This window comes from Boleophthalmus pectinirostris, unplaced genomic scaffold, assembly GCF_026225935.1.
Source record: "Boleophthalmus pectinirostris isolate CB_2022bp ecotype Guang Dong unplaced genomic scaffold, ASM2622593v1 HiC_scaffold_9, whole genome shotgun sequence".
Taxonomy (NCBI): Eukaryota; Metazoa; Chordata; class Actinopteri; order Gobiiformes; family Gobiidae; genus Boleophthalmus; species Boleophthalmus pectinirostris.
Window position 1 is genome coordinate 16,406,261 of NW_026571541.1, and position 20,902 is coordinate 16,427,162.

At 41.3% G+C, this 20,902-nt stretch overlaps 2 protein-coding genes across 2 annotated transcripts; one reads left to right on the forward strand and one right to left on the reverse strand.

Moving 5' to 3' along the window:
- On the reverse strand, positions 1-3,532 carry LOC110163713 (extracellular calcium-sensing receptor-like). Its single transcript, XM_020928725.2, is given in 10 exon segments — positions 1-884; positions 1,067-1,190; positions 1,278-1,468; positions 1,471-1,504; positions 1,582-1,857; positions 1,990-2,193; positions 2,411-2,680; positions 2,762-2,848; positions 2,920-3,214; positions 3,393-3,532. Coding segments are annotated over 10 exon segments (2,376 nt in total). The 5' UTR covers positions 3,404-3,532.
- Positions 3,533-10,302: 6,770 nt separating this feature from the next.
- Positions 10,303-20,670, forward strand: LOC110163712 (extracellular calcium-sensing receptor-like). The gene is made up of 17 exons (XM_020928724.2): positions 10,303-10,563; positions 11,268-11,557; positions 12,010-12,305; positions 12,969-13,174; positions 13,262-13,483; positions 14,226-14,349; positions 14,419-15,313; positions 16,463-16,802; positions 17,286-17,438; positions 17,504-17,704; positions 18,176-18,670; positions 18,713-18,843; positions 18,916-19,012; positions 19,105-19,228; positions 19,305-19,777; positions 19,843-19,923; positions 20,314-20,670. Exons 1-17 carry the CDS (start codon positions 10,303-10,305, stop codon positions 20,668-20,670), a joined length of 4,746 nt encoding a protein of 1,581 aa, XP_020784383.1.
- Positions 20,671-20,902: the final 232 nt, after the last annotated feature.

Here is a 20,902-nt window from a genome sequence, read left to right on the forward strand (position 1 = left end):
TCATGTATTGATTCCTCGACCCATAACTGCCTTCTTTGTGTTCCTCTCTGGTCTCAGTAATATTATGTAACATTTAGGTCCAAACAGCGCCCCCAAGAGACCAAAACTAGAGGCCAGGATGGCAAACACCTCCACTGCATCTGCGTATTTACCTGGAGAGTTGACATAAGCAGGGACAAAGGCCACCCACACAGCACAGAAGATCAGCATGCTGAACGTGATGAACTTGGCCTCATTGAAATTATCAGGGAGATTCCTGGCCAGAAATGCTAACATAAAACTCAACAAAGCCAATAAACCAATGTAACCCAGAAGAACAGCAAACCCCATAGTTGAGCCAACTACACATTCATAAATGATTTTGTCATTATGATATTTGATGTTTTTATGAGGTGCTGGTGAGGCAGATACAAGCCATGCAACGCAGATGACGGCTTGAACCGATGTAAGAGCAAATACAGTCCCCCTCTGCTGTAATGCACCAAACCACTTCAAGGTGGTCCCACCTCCTGGTTTGGAGGCCTTGAACACAGCCAGCACCACCATGGTTTTCACCAGAATACAAGAGACACACAGAACAAAGCTGATCCCAAATGCTGCATGTCTCAGCTGGCATGTCCACAGTCTGGGACGTCCGATGAACAGCAGTGAGCACAAGAAACACAGTTTGAGAGACACCAGGAGCAGGAAGCTCATTTCTGAATTATTGGCTTTGACCAGTGGTGTGCTGCGGTGATATGTGAAGATGCCAAACACAACAGCACAAATAAATGCTCCCAGCAATGAGGCTGTGGTCAGGCAGATCCCCAGAGGCTCATGGTAGGACAGGAACTCTGTTTTCTTAGGAACACACTGGTCACGAGCAGGACTGGACCAGAAGTCCTCTGGACACACATGACACTCTATGGAGTCTAGGGGAATACATACTATTATTAATATTTTGCTTCCACTGAAATATTTTCTAGCTTCTGTTTAAGTGTGCGTTCTTTTTCTTCATATAAATAAAATAGACAAAAAGATCTCATAAAAATGCTGACACTGAAAACTAATAACACACATTTCATACCTGTGGTGTTGCTGATCTTTCCATCAGAGCATGGGATGCAATCAAAACAACAGACAGGTTTTCCTTTCTTTTGGGCCATGCGAGTGCCTGGAGGACAGCTCACACTGCACACAGACACTGTTGGCTATATAAAACATTTTTGTGTAAATGTTTAATGTAACGTTTGTGTAAATGTGCTCATTAAACATTTGATCACGAGTATTCCAGTTACCCCTTTGGACTGAAAGTTCCAGAAGATTTTGTCCTCATCAAGTGTCATTTCTTCTCCCTTGAAGTCATATTTTTTAAACACACCAACATTTTGAACTGTTATTTTTCCATCTGGGATCACCATCCAGTTCATAATGTCATATGCAGGTAAAGCATCTCCATTCTCATCAAAAGATACTTGATCCCCAAAGATGTGGTGAAATTTATTTTTTCCAAGTAATACATGAGCTGAAAAACACACTCACAAACACAAATTATCTAGCTTGATCAATTTTAAACTATATTTCTGTAGCAAAATCACATACTTGCCATGGCTCCAGTGTGTGCAGAGTGGCACAGCTGTTTCCAGAGAAAGGCCCTCTCCCTGGTTCACAGCGCAGCAGCTGATCTAGAGCATGAGCTAAAGCATACACAGCCTTATACACATTATACTCTGGTCTGAGGTTGGACACATCCAGGAACTCGGTGTCTATGTTCTGGAGATCTTCATGTCCAGTGCACAAAGCTCCTCCAGCTTTTGTCCACTCTGCAGGAGCTGGGGCAAATTTACATTCAAATGTGTGCTCCCAAAACTGGATCATCTACAAAACACATCAGCACGTTCATATGTATGTGTATATATATATATATATATATATATATATATATATATATATATATATATATATATATATATATATATATATATATATATATATATATAATGAGCATACCATGTTATTTCCAGTGGGATCATCAAAAAAATTTGGCTGCAGTTTTGACAAATATTCTCTTAGTCCTGGTATTTCACCTCTGCGGATAGCAATCCCCAGTGTCCCCCCCAAATATGGCATAAGTTGTGGTATTTGTAACACAGTAGCTGTTGTCCAGGCTTCACTGGCAATCCACTGCAAACCTGTCACATCCTGTACCACCACCTGGCCAGAAAATGTTTATCACAGTGAAAAATGTCTATAGGGCTTTATAAAATAAAACACAGGGAACAGTGAGGCTAGAATGTTACAAAAGCTATATTGTTTAGATAATAATAGTATGGAACTGTATTTTTATTGTAAATCTATGTAAACATTATGATAAAAATTAATATAGTTTAGCATACAAAAACTCTCAGATAGTTTATTGCCATTATCAAACCTCTTTCATGAGTTGGATCATGTGGATCTGGTGTGCAAACACAATAACCACACGTGCAGTGGATTTCTTCATAATATTCACAATCCGACTCAGCTCTGCTTGGTCTTCCCCCCACGGTAAGACTTCTGTGTAGGCTAGGCAGCCTCCATCAGCTTGAGCTAAGTCTGATGGAAATGATCTGGCCACATGTAGACCATAATCGTCATCACTGACCAGAAGTCCAGCCCATCGCCACCCAAAACGCTTTAAAATCTGAATCATTGCTCGAACCTGCACAAAACAGACCCCACTGAGAATGTTAATAGGACAATGTGGCCAAAATATCTTTTCATAATTTCTTAATTTATTAACCTGAAATGCATCACTGGGGATTGTTCTAAAAAATGATGGAAACTTTTGACGATTGCTTAAACAGGAACAGGTGGCAAAATAGCTGACCTGCAGACATCAAATATGAATTGTAATGAACATAATTACTAAATCAATTCAGATACCCAGTCAATACTCACTAGAGGCAACCTAAATAACCCTATGACATCTGATGTAGCAATAGAAAATGTAGAGAAGGAATCACCCACAATGCCAAGTACAGATTGTGTCCCGGTACAATCATCTCTGAGCAGAAACCTATCCTCCTGCCCACTGGCCATTGACAGAGCCGCACTGAATCCAATGACAAGTGTGGCACAGTTATCATACAGACTGTAGCCAAGAGTTACGTTGGGAAGCAATTCTGAATTTTGGTTGACTTCTTCAACTGCAAAAGCCATAGTCATTGCATGTCGGAACCCTGGAGGGTCAAAGCTTGAGAAAAGAACAACAACAAAGTAAAGTTAGTAATTGCTTTGAATACACCTCAAATGCAAAAAGAACAAAGCCTAAAGCAGTGATGTTCAGACAAACCTTATGTTTCATTGAAAAAAATACTGTTCAGAACTATATACAACATTGCTACAAGCACTACAAGAACATTTTAACTCACCCTTGGCACATGAATTGTTGTGGCTCAGAGGTAAATGTCAGCTCAGGGAAGACTGAAGTATAGTGGATCTCAAATAATCCGCCTAGAAGCACATCGCCAGACTTATGCACACCATTGAGGTGAAACTCCCTTCTTAACTCACATGATGGAGAACAGTGAGAAGTGACACAGAAGCAGGACAACATAATAGTCAGTTTAATATACAAACAATATGCCCTCATTACTCCTCCTCCAAGGGCTCGTAATGCCTTTAAGCATCATTTACGCTTATATTTATATTCTCCATTATGCCACCTCCAGCTGGATGTCTTTGTCACAGTTTGTGGGCAGGACATGTGGATACTGGCATCCAGGGAACTATTCATTTTCACTGTGTTTAGTTTCAATACAAGTTAGACATTATCTAAAAGAACCAACAAAAGCTTATATTTCAGGTAGCAAACAAATCTGTCATAAAACTGTGAACATCCACAGTGCTGGTAGGACGTACACTGCAATGTAACTGTAATTAGTAATAACACTGTAATTACCTAAATTTTGCTAGGATATATTAAAGCTACCATCTATACTGGTACACCCGCCAGTGTTGTATTCTTCCATATTACCATTAGATGCTAAGTACGGTAGCTCTAGTCTGATAGTGTGCCAGCTTGGCCTGATAAAAGATGACCAGAGACCACAGGTGAGCCTGAACAATGGACAGGTTAGGGGGAGGGGAGACAAGACTTCACATCAACCATCTACTGGTAGTAATAATAATAATAATAACTTTGTTAGTGGCGAGGGCCAATAATAATAAAAACTTATGGATTGTAGCTTTAAAGGACAATAATTAAACAACATTTTTCATCAAGTGGATTTGCAAAAGCATAGTATTGGTACACAATAATTAAACAGTAAAAATAATTTAATCTTAACTGTAATTATATATTAATTACAAAATTGTACTCCCAGACGTACAGTTTTAGACTATATACCCACACAATAATGAATTCATAATTAAATTATAAATACACTAAAATTAATGCTTAATTACACCACAATGCACACATAATTACACAATAATCAGACTGTAAGTGGGATACTTATACACACACACACACATATATATATATATATATATATATATATATATATATATTATATATATTATATATATATATATATATATATATATATATATATATATATATATATATAAATGTGTTTCTCACCTTCCATGGTGGTAGGTCTCACCCTCATTCAGCTCGGGTCCTCTACCAGAGGCCTGGGAGCTTGAGAGTTCTGCGCAGTATCTTTGCTGTTCCCAGTACTGCACTTTTCTGGACTGAGATGTCCATTGTTTTTCCCGGTATCTGTTGTAGCCACTCTTCCAGTTTGGGGGTTACAGCCCCGAGTGCTCCGATCACCACAGGCACCACTGATGCCTTTACTCTCCAGGCTCTCTCCAGCTCTTCCTTGAGCCCCTGGTATTTCTCTAGCTTCTCATGTTCCTTTTTCCTGATATTACCATCGCTTGGTATTGCGATGTCCACCACCACGGCTCTGCTCTGTTCTTATCCACCACCACTATGTCTGGTTGGTTCGCCATCACCATTCTGTCAGTCTGTATCTGGAAGTCCCACAGGATCTTGGCTCGGTCATTCTTCACAACCTTTGGAGGTGTTTCCCACCTTGATCCTGGGGTTTCCAGCCCGTACTCTGTACAGATGTTTCTGTACACTATGCCCGCCACTTGGTTATGTCGCTCCATGTATGCTTTCCCTGCCAGCATCTTACACCCTGCAGTTATGTGCTGGACTGTCTCAGGAGCCTCTTTGCACAGTCTACACCGTGGGTCTTGTCTGGTGTGGTAGATCTGGGCCTCTATTGCTCGAGTGCCCAGGGCCTGCTCCTGTGCTGTTCTTCAGACCAGCCCTCTCAAGCCATTGGTAGGATTTCTTGATATCAGCCACTTCAGTTATGCTCCGGTGGTACGCCCCATGTAGGGGTTTGTCCTGCCATGATGGTCCCTCCAGCACCTCTTCTTCTGGACCCCACTGTCTGAGACATTCTCTGAGCACCTCATCTGCCGGGGCCTTGTCCTTGATGTACTCAAGGAGCTTGGATGTTTCATCCTGGACAGTGGTTCCCACACTCACTAGTCCTCGGCCCCCTTCCTTCCGGCCTGCGTACAGTCTCAGGGTGCTGGATTTGGGATGGAACCCTCCATGCATGGTCAGGAGCTTTCGTGTCTTAACATCTGTGGTCTGTATCTCCTCCTTTGGCCAGCTTACAATCCCTGCAGGGTATCTGATCACTGGCAGGGCGTAGCTGTTGATTGCCTGCACCTTGTTCTTGCCATTGAGCTGGCTTCTAAGGACTTGCCTCACTCTTTTGCAGGTATTTGGCCGTAGCCGCTTTCCTTGTTGCCTCTTCGAGGTTGCCATTTGCTTGTGGGATACCAAGGTACTTGTAACTGTCCTCAACGTCTGCTATTGTTCCCTCTGGGAGTGACACCCCCTCTGTGTGGACTACCTTCCCTCTCTTTGTCACCATCCTGCTACATTTCTCAAGCCCGAATGACATCCCAATGTCTGTACTGTAGATCCTTGTGGTGTGGATCAGTGAGTCGATGTCTCGCTCACTCTTAGCGTACAGCTTGATGTCATCCATGTAGAGGAGGTGACTGATGGTGGCCCCGTTTCTGAGTCGGTATCCATAGCCAGTGCGGTCGATTATTTGGCTGAGGGGGTTCAGGCCTATGCAGAACAGTAGTGGGGACAGTGAGTCTCCTTGGTATATGCCACATTTGATGGACACATGTGCAAGTGGCTTCCCCTTGGCTTCAAGGGTGGTTTTCCACAACCGCATCGAGTTCGCAATGAACGCCCTTAGAGTCCTGTTGATATTGTACAGCTTCAAGCACTCAGTGATCCATGTGTGTGGCATTGAGTCATAGGCTTTCTTGTAATCAATCCAGGCAGTGCACAGGTTGGTCTTACGGGTTCTGCAGTCGCGGGCGACTGTTCGGTCAACCAGGAGTTGGTGTTTGGCTCCCCTGGTATTTTTGCCGATACCCTTCTGTGCTGCACTCATGTATTGATTCATGTGCCCACTTATCTTAGCCGCAATGATGCCTGACATGAGCTTCCATGTTGTGGAGAGACAGGTTATTGGCCGATAGTTGGATGGGACTGCACCCTTTGAGGGATCCTTTAGGATCAGGATCGTACGCCCTTGGGTTAACCATTCAGGGTGAGTCCCATCCCTTAGCAGCTGGTTCATTTGTGCTGCCAGGCGCTCGTGGAGGGCAGTGAGCTTCTTTAGCCAGTACGCATGGATCATGTCAGGGCCCGGTGCGGTCCAGTTTTTCATACCTGAGACTCTTCCCTGGATGTCTGCCACTGTGATGGTGACTGGATTCTGTTCAGGGAGGTTGCTGTGGTCTTCTCTCAGATCCACCAGCCACTGTGCATCGGTGTTATGTGATGCCTCCCTTTCCCATATGCCTTTCCAGTACCTCTCTCAGTCTCCAGCCTTGGTGGGTATGCTCTGGTGTTATTACCCTGCCACTGAGCGTACACTTTCGCCGGTTGTGTTGCGAACAGCCGGTTTATTCGTCTGGCCTCGTTATCTCGTGTGTACCTCTTTAGGCGGCTGGCCAAGGCTTGGAGCCTTTGTTTGGCAGTTTCGAGTGCTTCAGGTATGGGCAACTGGTTGTACCTCTTGGGCACTTGCTTTTTCATTGCACCTTTCTGGGCCTCTGACAGTTGGCTCACTTCTCTCCACACCTCCTTGATTTTAGCCTCTAACCATCTTTGCCATGGTGGGTATTGTATCGCATGGCTCCCATGGTTGCTCTTATAGCCCAACACATCTAGGATCACTGCTGCTGAAGTGTATATCAGCTCATTGGTTTCAGTGATTGTTGTGGTAGGGATCACTGTCAGTGCTGCATTCACATCGTCTAGGAGACTTTCAGATGGTACTTCACTTAGCCTCTGTAACTGGCATCGGGGTTGCCTTGTGTTCATTCGGGCCATGATCTTATCTTTCAGGTCAGTCGCTGCCTCGCTCAGCGTGATACTTATTGGGATTTCGTACCCAATCTCTGGTTGGGGAGTTGATGTCAACTCCCCTCTGACCTGGCACACTGGTTCCCCCTTGCCGTGGCATTTGTGTTGTACCTCATCAATCTCTAGTTGTGATAGCAGTTGCCGTTTTTTGGATGTTGGAACCACTGAGCTACTAGTTGTTTGGCCGTTAGCTTGGACTGTGGGTATCGTAATAACCATTTCTCCCACATCCTGTTCATGTAACCCCTCTGCCTAGGGTTACTGTAGTAGTAGCATTCCAACAGAGCCTTGTTCTCACATCTCGCCCATTTCCGCCGTGTTCCAGTAGCCCATTTTTCATCAAGGTGCCCTGGTTCCCCAGCACCTGATGCAGACCTTGTTTGGCCGGGCGACGTCTGAGCCGGCATGTCATACGTTTCTTTCTCTCTCATCATTGTATGAGGTGGGCAGTAGCACGAAGGGTCTTGCCCAAGGACCCACACTGGTTAGCTCATTGCCCCCCCTCTGACGGTGAAAGTCCAGTGACTTCCCAATTGAGCTAACCAGCTGCTATATATATATATATATATATATATATATATATATATATATATATATATATATATATATATATATATATATATATATATATATCGACTCACTGATCCACACCACAAGGATCTACAGTACAGACATTGGGATGTCATTCGGGCTTGAGAAATGTAGCAGGATGGTGACAAAGAGAGGGAAGGTAGTCCACACAGAGGGGGTGTCACTCCCAGAGGGAACAATAGCAGATGTTGAGGACAGTTACAAGTACCTTGGTATCCCACAAGCAAATGGCAACCTTGAAGAGGCAACAAGGAAAGCGGCTACAGCCAAATACCTGCAAAGAGTGAGGCAAGTCCTTAGAAGCCAGCTCAATGGCAAGAACAAGGTGCAGGCAATCAACAGCTACGCCCTGCCAGTGATCAGATACCCTGCAGGGATTGTGAAGCTGGCCAAAGGAGGAGATACAGACCACAGATGTTAAGATACGAAAGCTCCTGACCATGCATGGAGGGTTCCATCCCAAATCCAGCACCCTGAGACTGTACGCAGGCCGGAAGGAATGGGGGCCGAGGACTAGTGAGTGTGGGAACCACTGTCCAGGATGAAACATCCAAGCTCCTTGAGTACATCAAGGACAAGGCCCCGGCAGATGAGGTGCTCAGAGAATGTCTCAGACAGTGGGGTCCAGAGGAAGAGGTGCTGGAGGGACCATCATGGCAGGACAAACTCCTACATGGGGCGTACCACCGGAACATAACTGAAGTGGCTGATATCAAGAAATCCTACCAATGGGTTGAGAGGGCTGGTCTGAAGGACAGCACAGAGGCACTGATCCTGGCTGCTCAGGAGCAGGCCCTGGGCACTCGAGCAATAGAGGCCCAGATCTACCACACCAGACAAGACCCACGGTGTAGACTGTGCAAAGAGGCTCCTGAGACAGTCCAGCACATAACTGCAGGGTGTAAGATGCTGGCAGGGAAAGCATACATGGAGCGACATAACCAAGTGGCGGGCATAGTGTACAGAAACATCTGTGCAGAATACGGGCTGGAAACCCCAGGATCAAGGTGGGAAACACCTCCAAAGGTTGTGGAGAATGACCGAGCCAAGATCCTGTGGGACTTCCAGATACAGACTGACAGAATGGTGATGGCGAACCAACCAGACATAGTGGTGGGGGATAAGAAACACAGCAGAGCCGTGGTGGTGGACATCGCAATACCAAGCGATGGTAATATCAGGAAAAAGGAACACGAGAAGCTAGAGAAATACCAGGGGCTCAAGGAAGAGCTGGAGAGAGCCTGGAGAGTAAAGGCATCAGTGGTGCCTGTGGTGATCGGACACTCGGGGCTGTAACCCCCAAACTGGAAGAGTGGCTACAACAGATACCGGGAAAAACAATGGACATCTCAGTCCAGAAAAGTGCAGTACTGGGAACAGCAAAGATACTGCGCAGAACTCTCAAGCTCCCAGGCCTCTGGTAGAGGACCCGAGCTGAATGAGGGTGAGAGAGACCTACCACCGGTGGAAGGTGAGAAACACATCTATATATATATATATATATATATATATATATATATATATATATATATATATATATATATATATATATATATATATACAACAAAAAAAAGTACATTGATTTGATAATGAGTGAGTGACAAACTGTGAGATGCAGTCGGTCAGAGGGGTGTGTTTTCATATACCCTATATAAACACAGGTATTCCCATATGCAGCACATTCTGCCAATATGAGCCTCAGTGTTATTGTCCTGAGTCTGACTCTATTTCTTTTTGATGTGCCTTCACCTCTCTCTCTAAATGTTAACACCACAGATCAGGAAGCATCAGTCGTATGCCAGGCTAAGGGCTCAGCACGAGCCCCTGCATTTTCCATGGAGGGGGACTACATCATTGGAGGAGTTTTTTCTATTCACTACTACATGCAGACTTTCATTCACAACTACACAAGCAAGCCTGAGCCACTGCGGTGCACAGGAAGGTGACTTTACCCTCTGCTGCTTTTAACTGATTAGATTATGTGCAAGACAGATAGGGTGTATGATGTTTGTTGTTATCACAAAAGGATACCTCACAAAATATTCAATATTGATAATAATACAAATACATTAAAGTAGTAATTAGTAGTGGCCCACACAAGACATCAAATGAAATTAAAATATTAATGAAGAAATGTGAAAAATGTAATATAATTGCAATTTTACAAACTGTTAAAACTTGCATGTATGTTATTTATCTGACTAGACCATTCTGTGATTGTGTACAGTGTTGACTCCCGTGAGCTGCGTTTCGCCCGAGCCATGATCTTTGCCATCGAGGAAATCAACAACAGTTCTGTCCTGTTGCCTGGGGTTACTGTGGGTTACCAAATCCACGACTCCTGTGCATCTGTCCCTGTAGCTGTACAGGCGGCTTTTCAGCTTGTCAACGGACATGCCCCAGAATACCACCCAGACCAGCGATGCTCCCAGTCCGGGATGGTGATGGGCATTGTGGGGGAATCTGGCTCCACACCATCTATCAGCATGTCCCGAGTCGTAGGGCCATTCAACATACCCCAAGTATGTGTTTACAGTATCTCCCACACATAATAATATCTGAAATGTATAAGGTACTTGTAAATGTGCATAAGCAAGACTTGAGAATTTGCGCTAGCTGTATATGTGTCGCATCAACTGCATGCTGTTATGGGAATCTTCTCCCTGTGACTATGTATGACTGCATTATCCTTGTTAAATAAACACAGAAATAAAATAAATGCAGTTTTAACATCTCATGATCTATATTTCTCAGTAAAAGCATGCATGAATATTTTGATTTTCAAGAATTTCAAAGTTCTGCTTTCAATTCAAGAGGAGATATTCCTATATTTTTGCATTTTAATTGTATTTTTAGCATAAAATTGTCTATCTATATTCTATTTTTTATTTGACTGTCATGAGTGTATATCAGGATACTGAATATGTGCAGCGATGTATATAAATGCTATAAAAATAAACTTGAAGTTGACCAGTAGTCGTCATACCATAATCATGTATCAGTCACATTAGTGTGGCCTTTGTTAAATATTTACAATAGACATAAAACATAAATTAATGTAATTTCATCGTTCCATGAGTTGCTAAAACTAAAAATATGTTTTTGGCATTTTAATTATCATTTCTATTCACATTTCTATTCATGATATTTGATTTTGTGTAACAGTAAAATCCTTTAGTTCAACTCAAAGACATCAGATTTTATTAAACATGATTCTATTTTCCAGGTGAGTCACTTTGCTACATGTGCATGCCTGTCTGACAAAGAGCAGTATCCCAGCTTCTTCCGAACAATTCCCAGTGACAAGTTTCAGGCTGACGCTTTGGTGCGACTAGTCAAACAGTTTGGATGGACTTGGATTGGCACTGTCTACTCAGACTCGGACTATGGGAATAATGGCATGGCATCATTCCTGTCAGCAGCAAGCGGGGAGGGCATCTGTGTGGAATACTCTGAGGCATTCTATAGGACATACTCACTCAGCAGGATTCAGAGAGTGGCACAGGCCATACGCAGGTATCAGGCAATGACTAAAATAAATGAATTCATGAGCAATCCTATGTTAAATTTATTTTGACCTTTTAATAATCTGGGATATTTTGGAATTCAATCATAGTTTTAATCACAATTTAAATGGTGGTGGAAATGATCTTAAAAATGTAAATAAATAAAGTAACCACTGCCAAATTGACAAGTACTGCATATCATGTCAGGAAATCCCTGACATGATGAAACATTCTCTATAATGACATGTCATTTAACTCTATTCTACTCATATATTTCCTCTTTCTGTTATTTGCAACATTTTGAGGACTTTTTCTGATTCAAAAGATACAATATTTAGTTTTAAATTGGTATCCGCTGTATCAACGGCCCTAATTTCTCCACATTGTGAAACCCATGGATTACTTCTTTCAACATGTATTATTTTTACTGTTTAAAATGAAATAAGTCTACTGTTGTCCTAGGTCCACAGCGACAGTAATTGTAGCATTTGCGGCCTCTGGAGACATGCGTATTCTGTTGGAGGAGCTGTGCCAGGAGCCTGTTCCGTACCGACAGTGGGTGGGCAGTGAGGCCTGGGTAACAGACCCTGACCTGCTCCGCTTCAGCTCTTGTGTGAGGGCTCTGGGGCTGGGCATCCAACAGTCTGTGATCCCTGGGCTGAAGGAGTTCTTATCAGACCTGCCCTTCTCCACAGTGAGGGACTCTCCACTACTGAGCAAATTCTGGGAGGAGGCGTTCAAGTGCAGTATGCCCACAAGTGAGAACATTCAGCTTGTCCTTATGTAAAGAAGTTCAGAACATTTGTGTCAATGTTGATAGTGAGAAAATTACTACATTAGAACAATGGACTCATATAAAAGTATAACTCAATCTTTGTTATAAGCCATAACACAAATACTTTATATTTCATATTTTATGTTATCCCCAAAACATATTTATGTGTTTAGTCAATTAGAGGAAAAAAAAAAAAATCATTATTTATTTTAAAAAAGTTCTAGTGAAAAATATACACACTTGTACCAGTCAGTGCTTCAAGGATTTTTTTTGTTTTCAAGTTCAAGTATAAGTAATCAATCACCAACTAATCAACTAACCCTAACCCTAACTGAGTACTGGCTTGAAGTCATTTTTAAGGTGAAGGAATGGTTTGAGAGAGTTGTGAAGGACTATCTGAAATCCTAAATAGAATTTGTGGATTAAAGTACAGTGATGGGATTCAAATGCAAACTCAATACTAAACAGCATTGAGAATAAGGTCGACAGGGAACAATAAAGCAGCTAAAAAGTAGGGCTATTTAATCATCTCCTCAACTTAAAACAGTATAATTTTTTGTTCCTCATACACCAGTAGTTTAAGAATTCAGAAAAACACTGTCCAGATGACACATTTGATAGTGTAGTAAAATGTATTGTATTTTAGATGTTGGTCCAGATGATCCAGTGTGTGACGGGAGGGAAGACTTAGTGAATCTCCAGAGCCCATACTTGGACACTTCCCAGCTGCGCATCACTAACATGGTCTACAAGGCTGTGTATGCAATAGCACATGCCATTCACAACGCTCTTTGTCTAGGACAGAATACTACCAATCAGTGCAGCCACTTCATTCCACTGCAGTCTGCACAGGTCCGTCATGTACTAACTTCAATATGTATCTTAAGTTTAATTAATCTTTTTTGTTCTCATCAAGCACATTTTCTTGTCCTTTTCCAGGTACTTGCTCAGTTAAAGAAAGTAAATTTCACTCAGAATGGATACAGTGTGTCCTTTGATGCCAATGGAGACCCCGTGGCCACATATGAGCTGGTGAACTGGCAAACAACTGACCAGGGTACTTTTCAGCTCAAGACAGTGGGGCACTTTGATGCCTCTCAACCAAAGGGACAGGAGTTCAGGATACACACGGTTTTACAATGGATGCAAGGGAGCACAGAGGCAAGTAATGCAAACATCAAAGTAAAAGAGCTTGTTAGGTAGATAATTGAATACGTTTTAGGAAAGTGGAGGGAACATACTTATAAATATGGCTGAAAAGCAAAGATGAACAGCAAAATGTACTTTCAGTAACTGTGACTGAACAGGACCTGTGACACTGGGAAACTGGTGATAATGAATTTATATTGTACTCTGAATCAGTGTTTAATAAATATTTTTTCTGGGGACCCATATTTTAAAATCTTTGTGACCCAAGTCAATAGATAATATTTGTAAATCACAAAATAAAGGTTTGACCATTATTGGACATTAATGAGGATATTTTATTGTTGACTGACTGATCGTGTCTCTCTGAACAATTAGTATTACTCAAGTTTTAAACAATGAAAAACAGTCACTGAACCAGCAATAAAAGGGATCCATAAGTCGCCCATTTGGACATTAAATGTAGTCCATTTCTTTTTCTTTTCAACATTCAAATGAACCAGCAATATTGGAACAAAAATAGTCCATAAAATAATTACAAAAAGATTAGAAATTATACAAAACATGTCTTAACATTTCAACATTTCTAATGAGATAGGTGGGCCTGTCTGTTTTTTATAGCGCTTTCCAGTCCAGGGTGCAGGAGGAGAGTGCAACACGCAGATCAGGCGACCCCAAAAACACACAACCCAGTCTTTGGGAAACAATGCTCTAAATACTAAATTGTTCTTTTATAATTTTATATGTTTTCCTGCAGGTACCAATGTCAGTTTGCAGTCAGAGTTGTGTCCCAGGAACCCATAAAGTTCACCAAAAAGGCAAACCTATCTGTTGCTATGACTGCATTGCATGTCCTGAAGGTGAAATAAGCAACATTACAGGTAATAGCACTACTTTAATTCATTTGAAATAAATATTGTGGATATTATAAATCAATATTTCTGTTTTAGATTCACCTAATTGCTACAACTGTCCTGAGGAGTTCTGGCCAAATCCTAAAAGAGATTCCTGTTTACCTAAATCAGTGGAGTTTTTGTCATTTAATGAAAACCTAGGCATCATCCTGGTTGTGTTCTCAGTGGGCGGGGCTTGTTTGGCTATTCTCACAGCGGCAGTGTTCTTCAGACATAGAAACACCCCAATAGTCAAAGCCAACAACTCCGAATTAAGTTTCTGTCTGCTTCTCTCACTCACTCTATGCTTTCTATGTTCACTTACATTTATTGGGGCTCCTTCTGAGTGGTCCTGCATGCTGCGCCACACTGCATTCGGCATCACTTTCGTCCTCTGTATCTCTTGTGTTCTGGGGAAGACTATAGTGGTGCTCATGGCCTTCAGAGCCACACTTCCAGGCAGTAATGTCATGAAATGGTTTGGGCCTCTTCAGCAACGAATGACAGTTGTTTCATTCACACTGATACAAGTTTTGATTTGTATAATTTGGTTAGTTGTGAATCCGCCTTTTCCCATAAAGAATTTATCCACATTCAAAGACAGGATCATATTAGAATGTGCATTAGGTTCTCCAATTGGTTTCTGGGCAATTCTTGGATACATAGGTCTGTTAGCTTTATTGTGTTTTGTGTTGGCGTTCTTGGCTCGTAAACTTCCTGATAACTTTAATGAGGCCAAGTTCATCACCTTCAGCATGTTGATCTTCTGTGCAGTCTGGATCACTTTTATCCCAGCTTATGTCAGCTCTCCAGGAAAGTTTACTGTTGCTGTGGAAATATTTGCTATTCTCGCTTCAAGTTTTGGATTGTTTTTTTGTCTTTTTCTCCCTAGATGTTATATTATATTATTCAGGCCAGAGAAGAACACCAAGAAGCATTTAATGAGCAAATAGTTACCCATATGCACAAAATGTAAATAACTTGTCAGTAAATTCTACAATAAAGTTTTTAAGACAGAACTAATTTTGTGTAATGTGTAACAATGTGTAATATGACTGCATATTAAAACCAATAATACATTTTTAAAACTTTATTTATTTTCAGATTATTCCATTTACATCTCACAATCCGGTTAATTGTATTCAAATCTGACAAGTATTAAATACACTGAGAAATATTACGCTTATTAATAATAATTAAATCCTTGCATACTAAGAATGCACTTGATGTTGATTGGTTAATTTAGTCACGAGGAGTAATGATGAATGACATGAACATTACTAAAGCTACGCCTCAGACAGACCACATCCTCACATATAGTAGGTCTTATGGCGGCAGTAGTGTGCAGTAGGCTATTTCTGTCTTTTATTTTTTTAATGCAGTTTTCGTTGTTTTTGCAGATCCCATTGTCCGGTGATTATAAGTTTGAAGCTGTTAACAGATACTGTGAGGCAGTTTTTGACAGTGAGCTATTAGCGCTACAGTCAGAAGGACATGTCATAATCGGAGGACTGTTCCCTTTGCATTATTTGGCTCCGGAGCCAGAGGAGAGCTATAGCAGCAAACCACAACTCAGAGTATGCAGTGGGTGTGTGGACTTTAAATACTTGTATTAGTGTAGGTATAGGCTTGGTTGCTTATTAAATCTAAAATCATAATTTAAAAAGTGAAATTAGTTTATTGTATGTTTTTATATATTACTTTGTGAAACTTTAACATCATTTTAATCCGTTAATACTTTAATGTTTTACACTGTTCATTTTAGACGTTCCTCGTAGATAATTGTTTCACAGCCATCAACGTGGTAAACTTGAAATCCTTGTGTCACAACGTTAATGAACTGTCTCATAACTGAATAGCTTTGATAAATAATTACATTTGAGATATATAAATGTTTGACAAAATATTCTGTACACAGTGTTTTTTTTATTTTTTTTTATTACTTATTAACATTGTGCACTCTTGAGCATTTCTGTATGGAAGAAGTGTAGCCTATATATATTATTTTGCATCAGTTAAATCATATGCTATTTATAAACTTGCATTGTTGTCAAGTTTTGTTTTCCAACTTCTTTTTTAACAGATGATACGCATTATTCAGCTTTGATTTCAGGGCCTTCCGGTGGATGATGACCATGGTGTTTGCAGTGGAGGAAATCAACAGAGACTCTAGTTTGCTTCCTGGGGTTAAACTGGGTTATCGAGTTATGGACAGCTGTGACCAAGTCCACTCCAGCCTGCAGGCAGTTCTCTCCTTACTCTCACAAACAGATGAAAAAACTGCTGAAAATGAAAAAGTCAACCAATACGTTTCTGGTGTGGAGGAAAGGTCTCAGTCTAGCTGTTTGGCTGGTGCACCTGTCTCTGCAGTGATCGGATTGGCCTCCTCTTCTCCCACTAGAGCTGTGGCACACACTGTGGGACCCTTTAGCATCCCCCTGGTAAAAGCACAAAGACTCCACTGTGATTACATGTTTACCCTTAAGACTGGAGGCAAAAATGTAAAAGAAATTCACATCTTTTGGCTTTAACATCTCGACTGTCTTACACTGCAATCATGCTCTTGGTTTTTTGACAATAAATGCGATACGGTCACACAATATTTATCAAAAATACTGAAGTGGTCCCAAAACTTAAAGGGCCCATACTGCGCTATATTCTGACCTATGTTATGGTGTTGTTTCTTCTTCAGAAACCCAGAGTTGTGTTTTGTTTTATACACACTTTTAACACACAAATCCTGCATATTGAGTTCTTCTCTCAAATAGAAAACACAACAACATTCTAAAATGGCTCACAATGAGTTTTGCATAATAAAGGACCATTAAATATTATAACTGTTACCTTACTTTGTGTCTTAACATATTTTTATCACCTTTTGACTTTTACAGAATATGACTGATATCTCTCTGTTTTAAACATAGGTGAGTTACTTTGCCACATGCACATGTCTTACCAACAAAAAACTCTATCCATCATTTCTGCGCACAGTGCCCAGTGACCTCTTCCAAGTCAGAGGTCTGGTACAGCTTGTCACCTTCTTCGGCTGGAATTGGATCGGCACAATTGGAACCACTGTAAGGCGTTTCCTGTACCATTTTTGTATACTATGAACTAAATAATAATTTGTGTATTTCTGTAGGATGACTACAGTCATTATGGCATTCAGGCATTCTCACAGGAGTTTAGTAAGCGTGGGGGATGCATAGCTTTTCATGTCACCATCCCGAAATCTCCCTCCATAGAGGAGGTTTGGAGTATGGCAGACCAGCTACAAAGCTCCACAGCACGAGTCGTGGTGGTGTTTGCAACTGAAGGTCAGCTGGTGGCGCTATTCTCAGAGGTAAATCAAAGACTACTGCATTTATATTAGTTTATTTTTTATATTACACCAAGTTGACTCTTGTGAGCTTTAAGATATGTTATAATGTTGTTACTACCCCAAAAACATACCTGGAGATGTGTTTTGTTTCATTCATACATGTTCGAGTAATCCTTTATTATAGTCTGCATCTCTAAACCTTCCTAAACCTTGTAATGTCATGAAGTGGTAGTTTTCAAGCTAAGAGCTATCTTTTACCTTTTCTTCAGTGGAGTTTGGCAATTTTGAAATCATCCAAATGAGTGGAGTTGCATGTTGTAAGGTTAACACAACAGAGCACTTTCTGTACCACGTGACATTACAGTTGTTTCATTTGCGAAGAACTTGTGTGTTAAACATGTGTGAATGAAATAAAACACAACTCCAAGTATGTTTTTGATGAGAAAACAAATAAGATAGATTAAATGTTAAACTTTAATCGACTATTTGCAGTTGTCTCAGAGGAACGTGACAGGGATTCAGTGGGTGGCCAGTGAAGCGTGGGTAACAGCTAGTCTGCTCACATCACCAGAATTCCAGAGTCTACTGCAGGGAACTGTGGGCTTCTCTTTTCCTGGTGTGTACATCCCAAGATTAAAAGAGTTTCTACAAAGTGTGCGGCCCTCTTCACAACCTGGGATGGAGTTAGTTAATGTGTTCTGGGAAGAGCTATTTGATTGTAAGCTAAACTATGGCACTAATGATGAGAGTGTTGTTCCTGTAAAGAGGAAGTGCTCAGGTTTTGAGGATCTTAACAGCACTGTGGTTAGTGGTTACACAGATGTCTCTCAAGTCAGAATCTCTTATAACGTTTACAAAGCCACCTATGCCATCAGCCACGCGCTGCATCAGCTCTTCAAATGTGATCCACAAAAACAAACCTGTGAACTCAGAACATTTACTTCTACAGAGGTATGTCAAAGCTTGGATAAAATGAAGAATACAAAAGTCACAAGGGCAGTTAAATTTATTTATTTGTTTCATGAATAGTTACTACAACATCTTAAGGATGTGAACTTCACCGATCAGTTTGGGGAGAAAGTATATTTTGATTCCAATGGAGAGCCTGTTCCACTGTATGACATTATCAACTGGCAGAAGGGCAGAGAGGAGGAAATAAGGTAAACATGACAATGAAGTTAAACAACTGATAATTGATTAAATCATGAGTATCAAATGTATGTACTGCAAAGATTCATTAAAGTGGGAACTTATGACGGTTCCGCTCCTCTGGGACAACAGCTGCAGATGGAACAGAGGAATATAATGTGGACCACAGGACTGAGACAGGTAAGACCCTTTGATCATTTAAAATATGAAACTAAAGGTCAAAGGTACCACATAAAGCAAAGCTAAACATTTTGTTTGGTGTATTTGTACAGGTGCCCTTGTCCCAGTGCAGTGTGCCTTGCCCCCCTGGCACCAGGAAGGCAACTCGTATGGGACAACCGCCATGTTGCTTTGACTGTCTGCCCTGTGCTGATGGAGAGATCAGCAACCAGTCAGGTAAGATGTATCTGGATGTTATTTAAACATTTTGGGTTTTAAAGCACATATTTTTTAATGGGGTTTGTGTTTTTAGGATCAACTGAATGCACCAAATGTCCTCAGTACTACTGGTCTAATGAGGACAAAGTCAAATGCGTTGCTGGTGTGGAGGAGTTCCTGTCTTACACTGACACTATGGGCATCATCCTGGTCACTTTGACATTATTGGGCGTGTCCCTCACTGCTGTCATCACCACTGTCTTCCACTGTTTCCGCTCCACACCCATTGTCAAGGCCAACAACTCCGAGATCAGCTTCTTACTTCTTGCGTCACTCAAGCTGTGTTTCCTGTGTTCTCTGGTGTTCATTGGTCAGCCATCGGTGTGGACATGTCGTCTGAGACAAGCAGCATTTGGGGTCAGCTTTGTCCTCTGCCTCTCCTGCCTCCTGGTTAAGACCATTGTGGTCTTATTGGCCTTTAGAACAAGCAAACCCCACTCCAAAACTCTCAAACTGTTCGGGCCCATCCAGCAGAGGGTTCTCATTCTGTGTACCACTGTTCCACAGGTAAGAACCATCATTTGATTTTCTGCACTATTGATAAAACGCTGTCCCTCTTTCTTCTTCTTTAGGTTTGTCTGTGCACTGGGTGGCTTGTAGCAGCCCCTCCTTTTCCATTCAGAAATCCAGATTACCAAACTACAACGGGAAAGGTAAATATAGTCATTGACTACAACCCTTAGCCTGATACTTGGACTCAGAGTCAGGACCATACGTTTGACTAGCACTTGCACTACCAAAACTTGTTCAGCTAAACCATACTCCCATCCTATTACTACTATTACTTGTCATCACTACTACTGTCACACTGACTACTGGTACTTAATACTACCATCATTGTTACTACCAGTATTACCAGTACTAATAATAGACATCTGTCTCTAGTACAAGTGAGACTGACTTGGTATTTTGTTCAACTGAATGATGAGTATGTACTAAAATGTACACTGTAGGTGTGAACAGACTTTGAGTTTAGACACTTTATATGTAATTTGCTGGTTCAGTAGTATATGCTTGTCATGCTTTTTAAATCTGTTTTCCAGATTGTTTTAGAGTGCAAAGAACCCTGGCCACCTGGATTCTACTTAGTTTTGGGCTACATTGGACTTCTGGCTTTTCTATGTCTCCTGCTGGCATTCCTTGGAAGGAAATTGCCAGACACCTTTAATGAGGCTAAACTAATCTCCTTCAGTATGCTCATCTTCTGGGCTGTGTGGATCTGCTTTATCCCAGCTTACGTCAGTTCCCCAGGGAAATTTACAGTAGCAGTAGAGATTTTTGCCATTTTAGCTTCAAGTTTTGGGTTGCTGGTTTGCATATTTATGCCTAAATGTTATATAATTTTATTCCAGCCTGAAAGAAATGTCAAGAAAGCGATGACTGTAAAATATGTAAAATAAATTCTTATTTGTGTATTCAAACACTTAAGATGAGGACAGCAACAATGTAAATGATTATGGAATAAAAAGTGCCCTCTGTCTTTGGCGCATACCACCGCTATTTCTGTATTATTTCTATTTCTATTCGAATATTTCTTTATTCTAAGGAATGCTGTCACGAAGGTTTAAAACTAATGAATGGATTACTTGTAGAGGGATTGATTTAATGAATTAGATTAAGTAGGCATCTTAA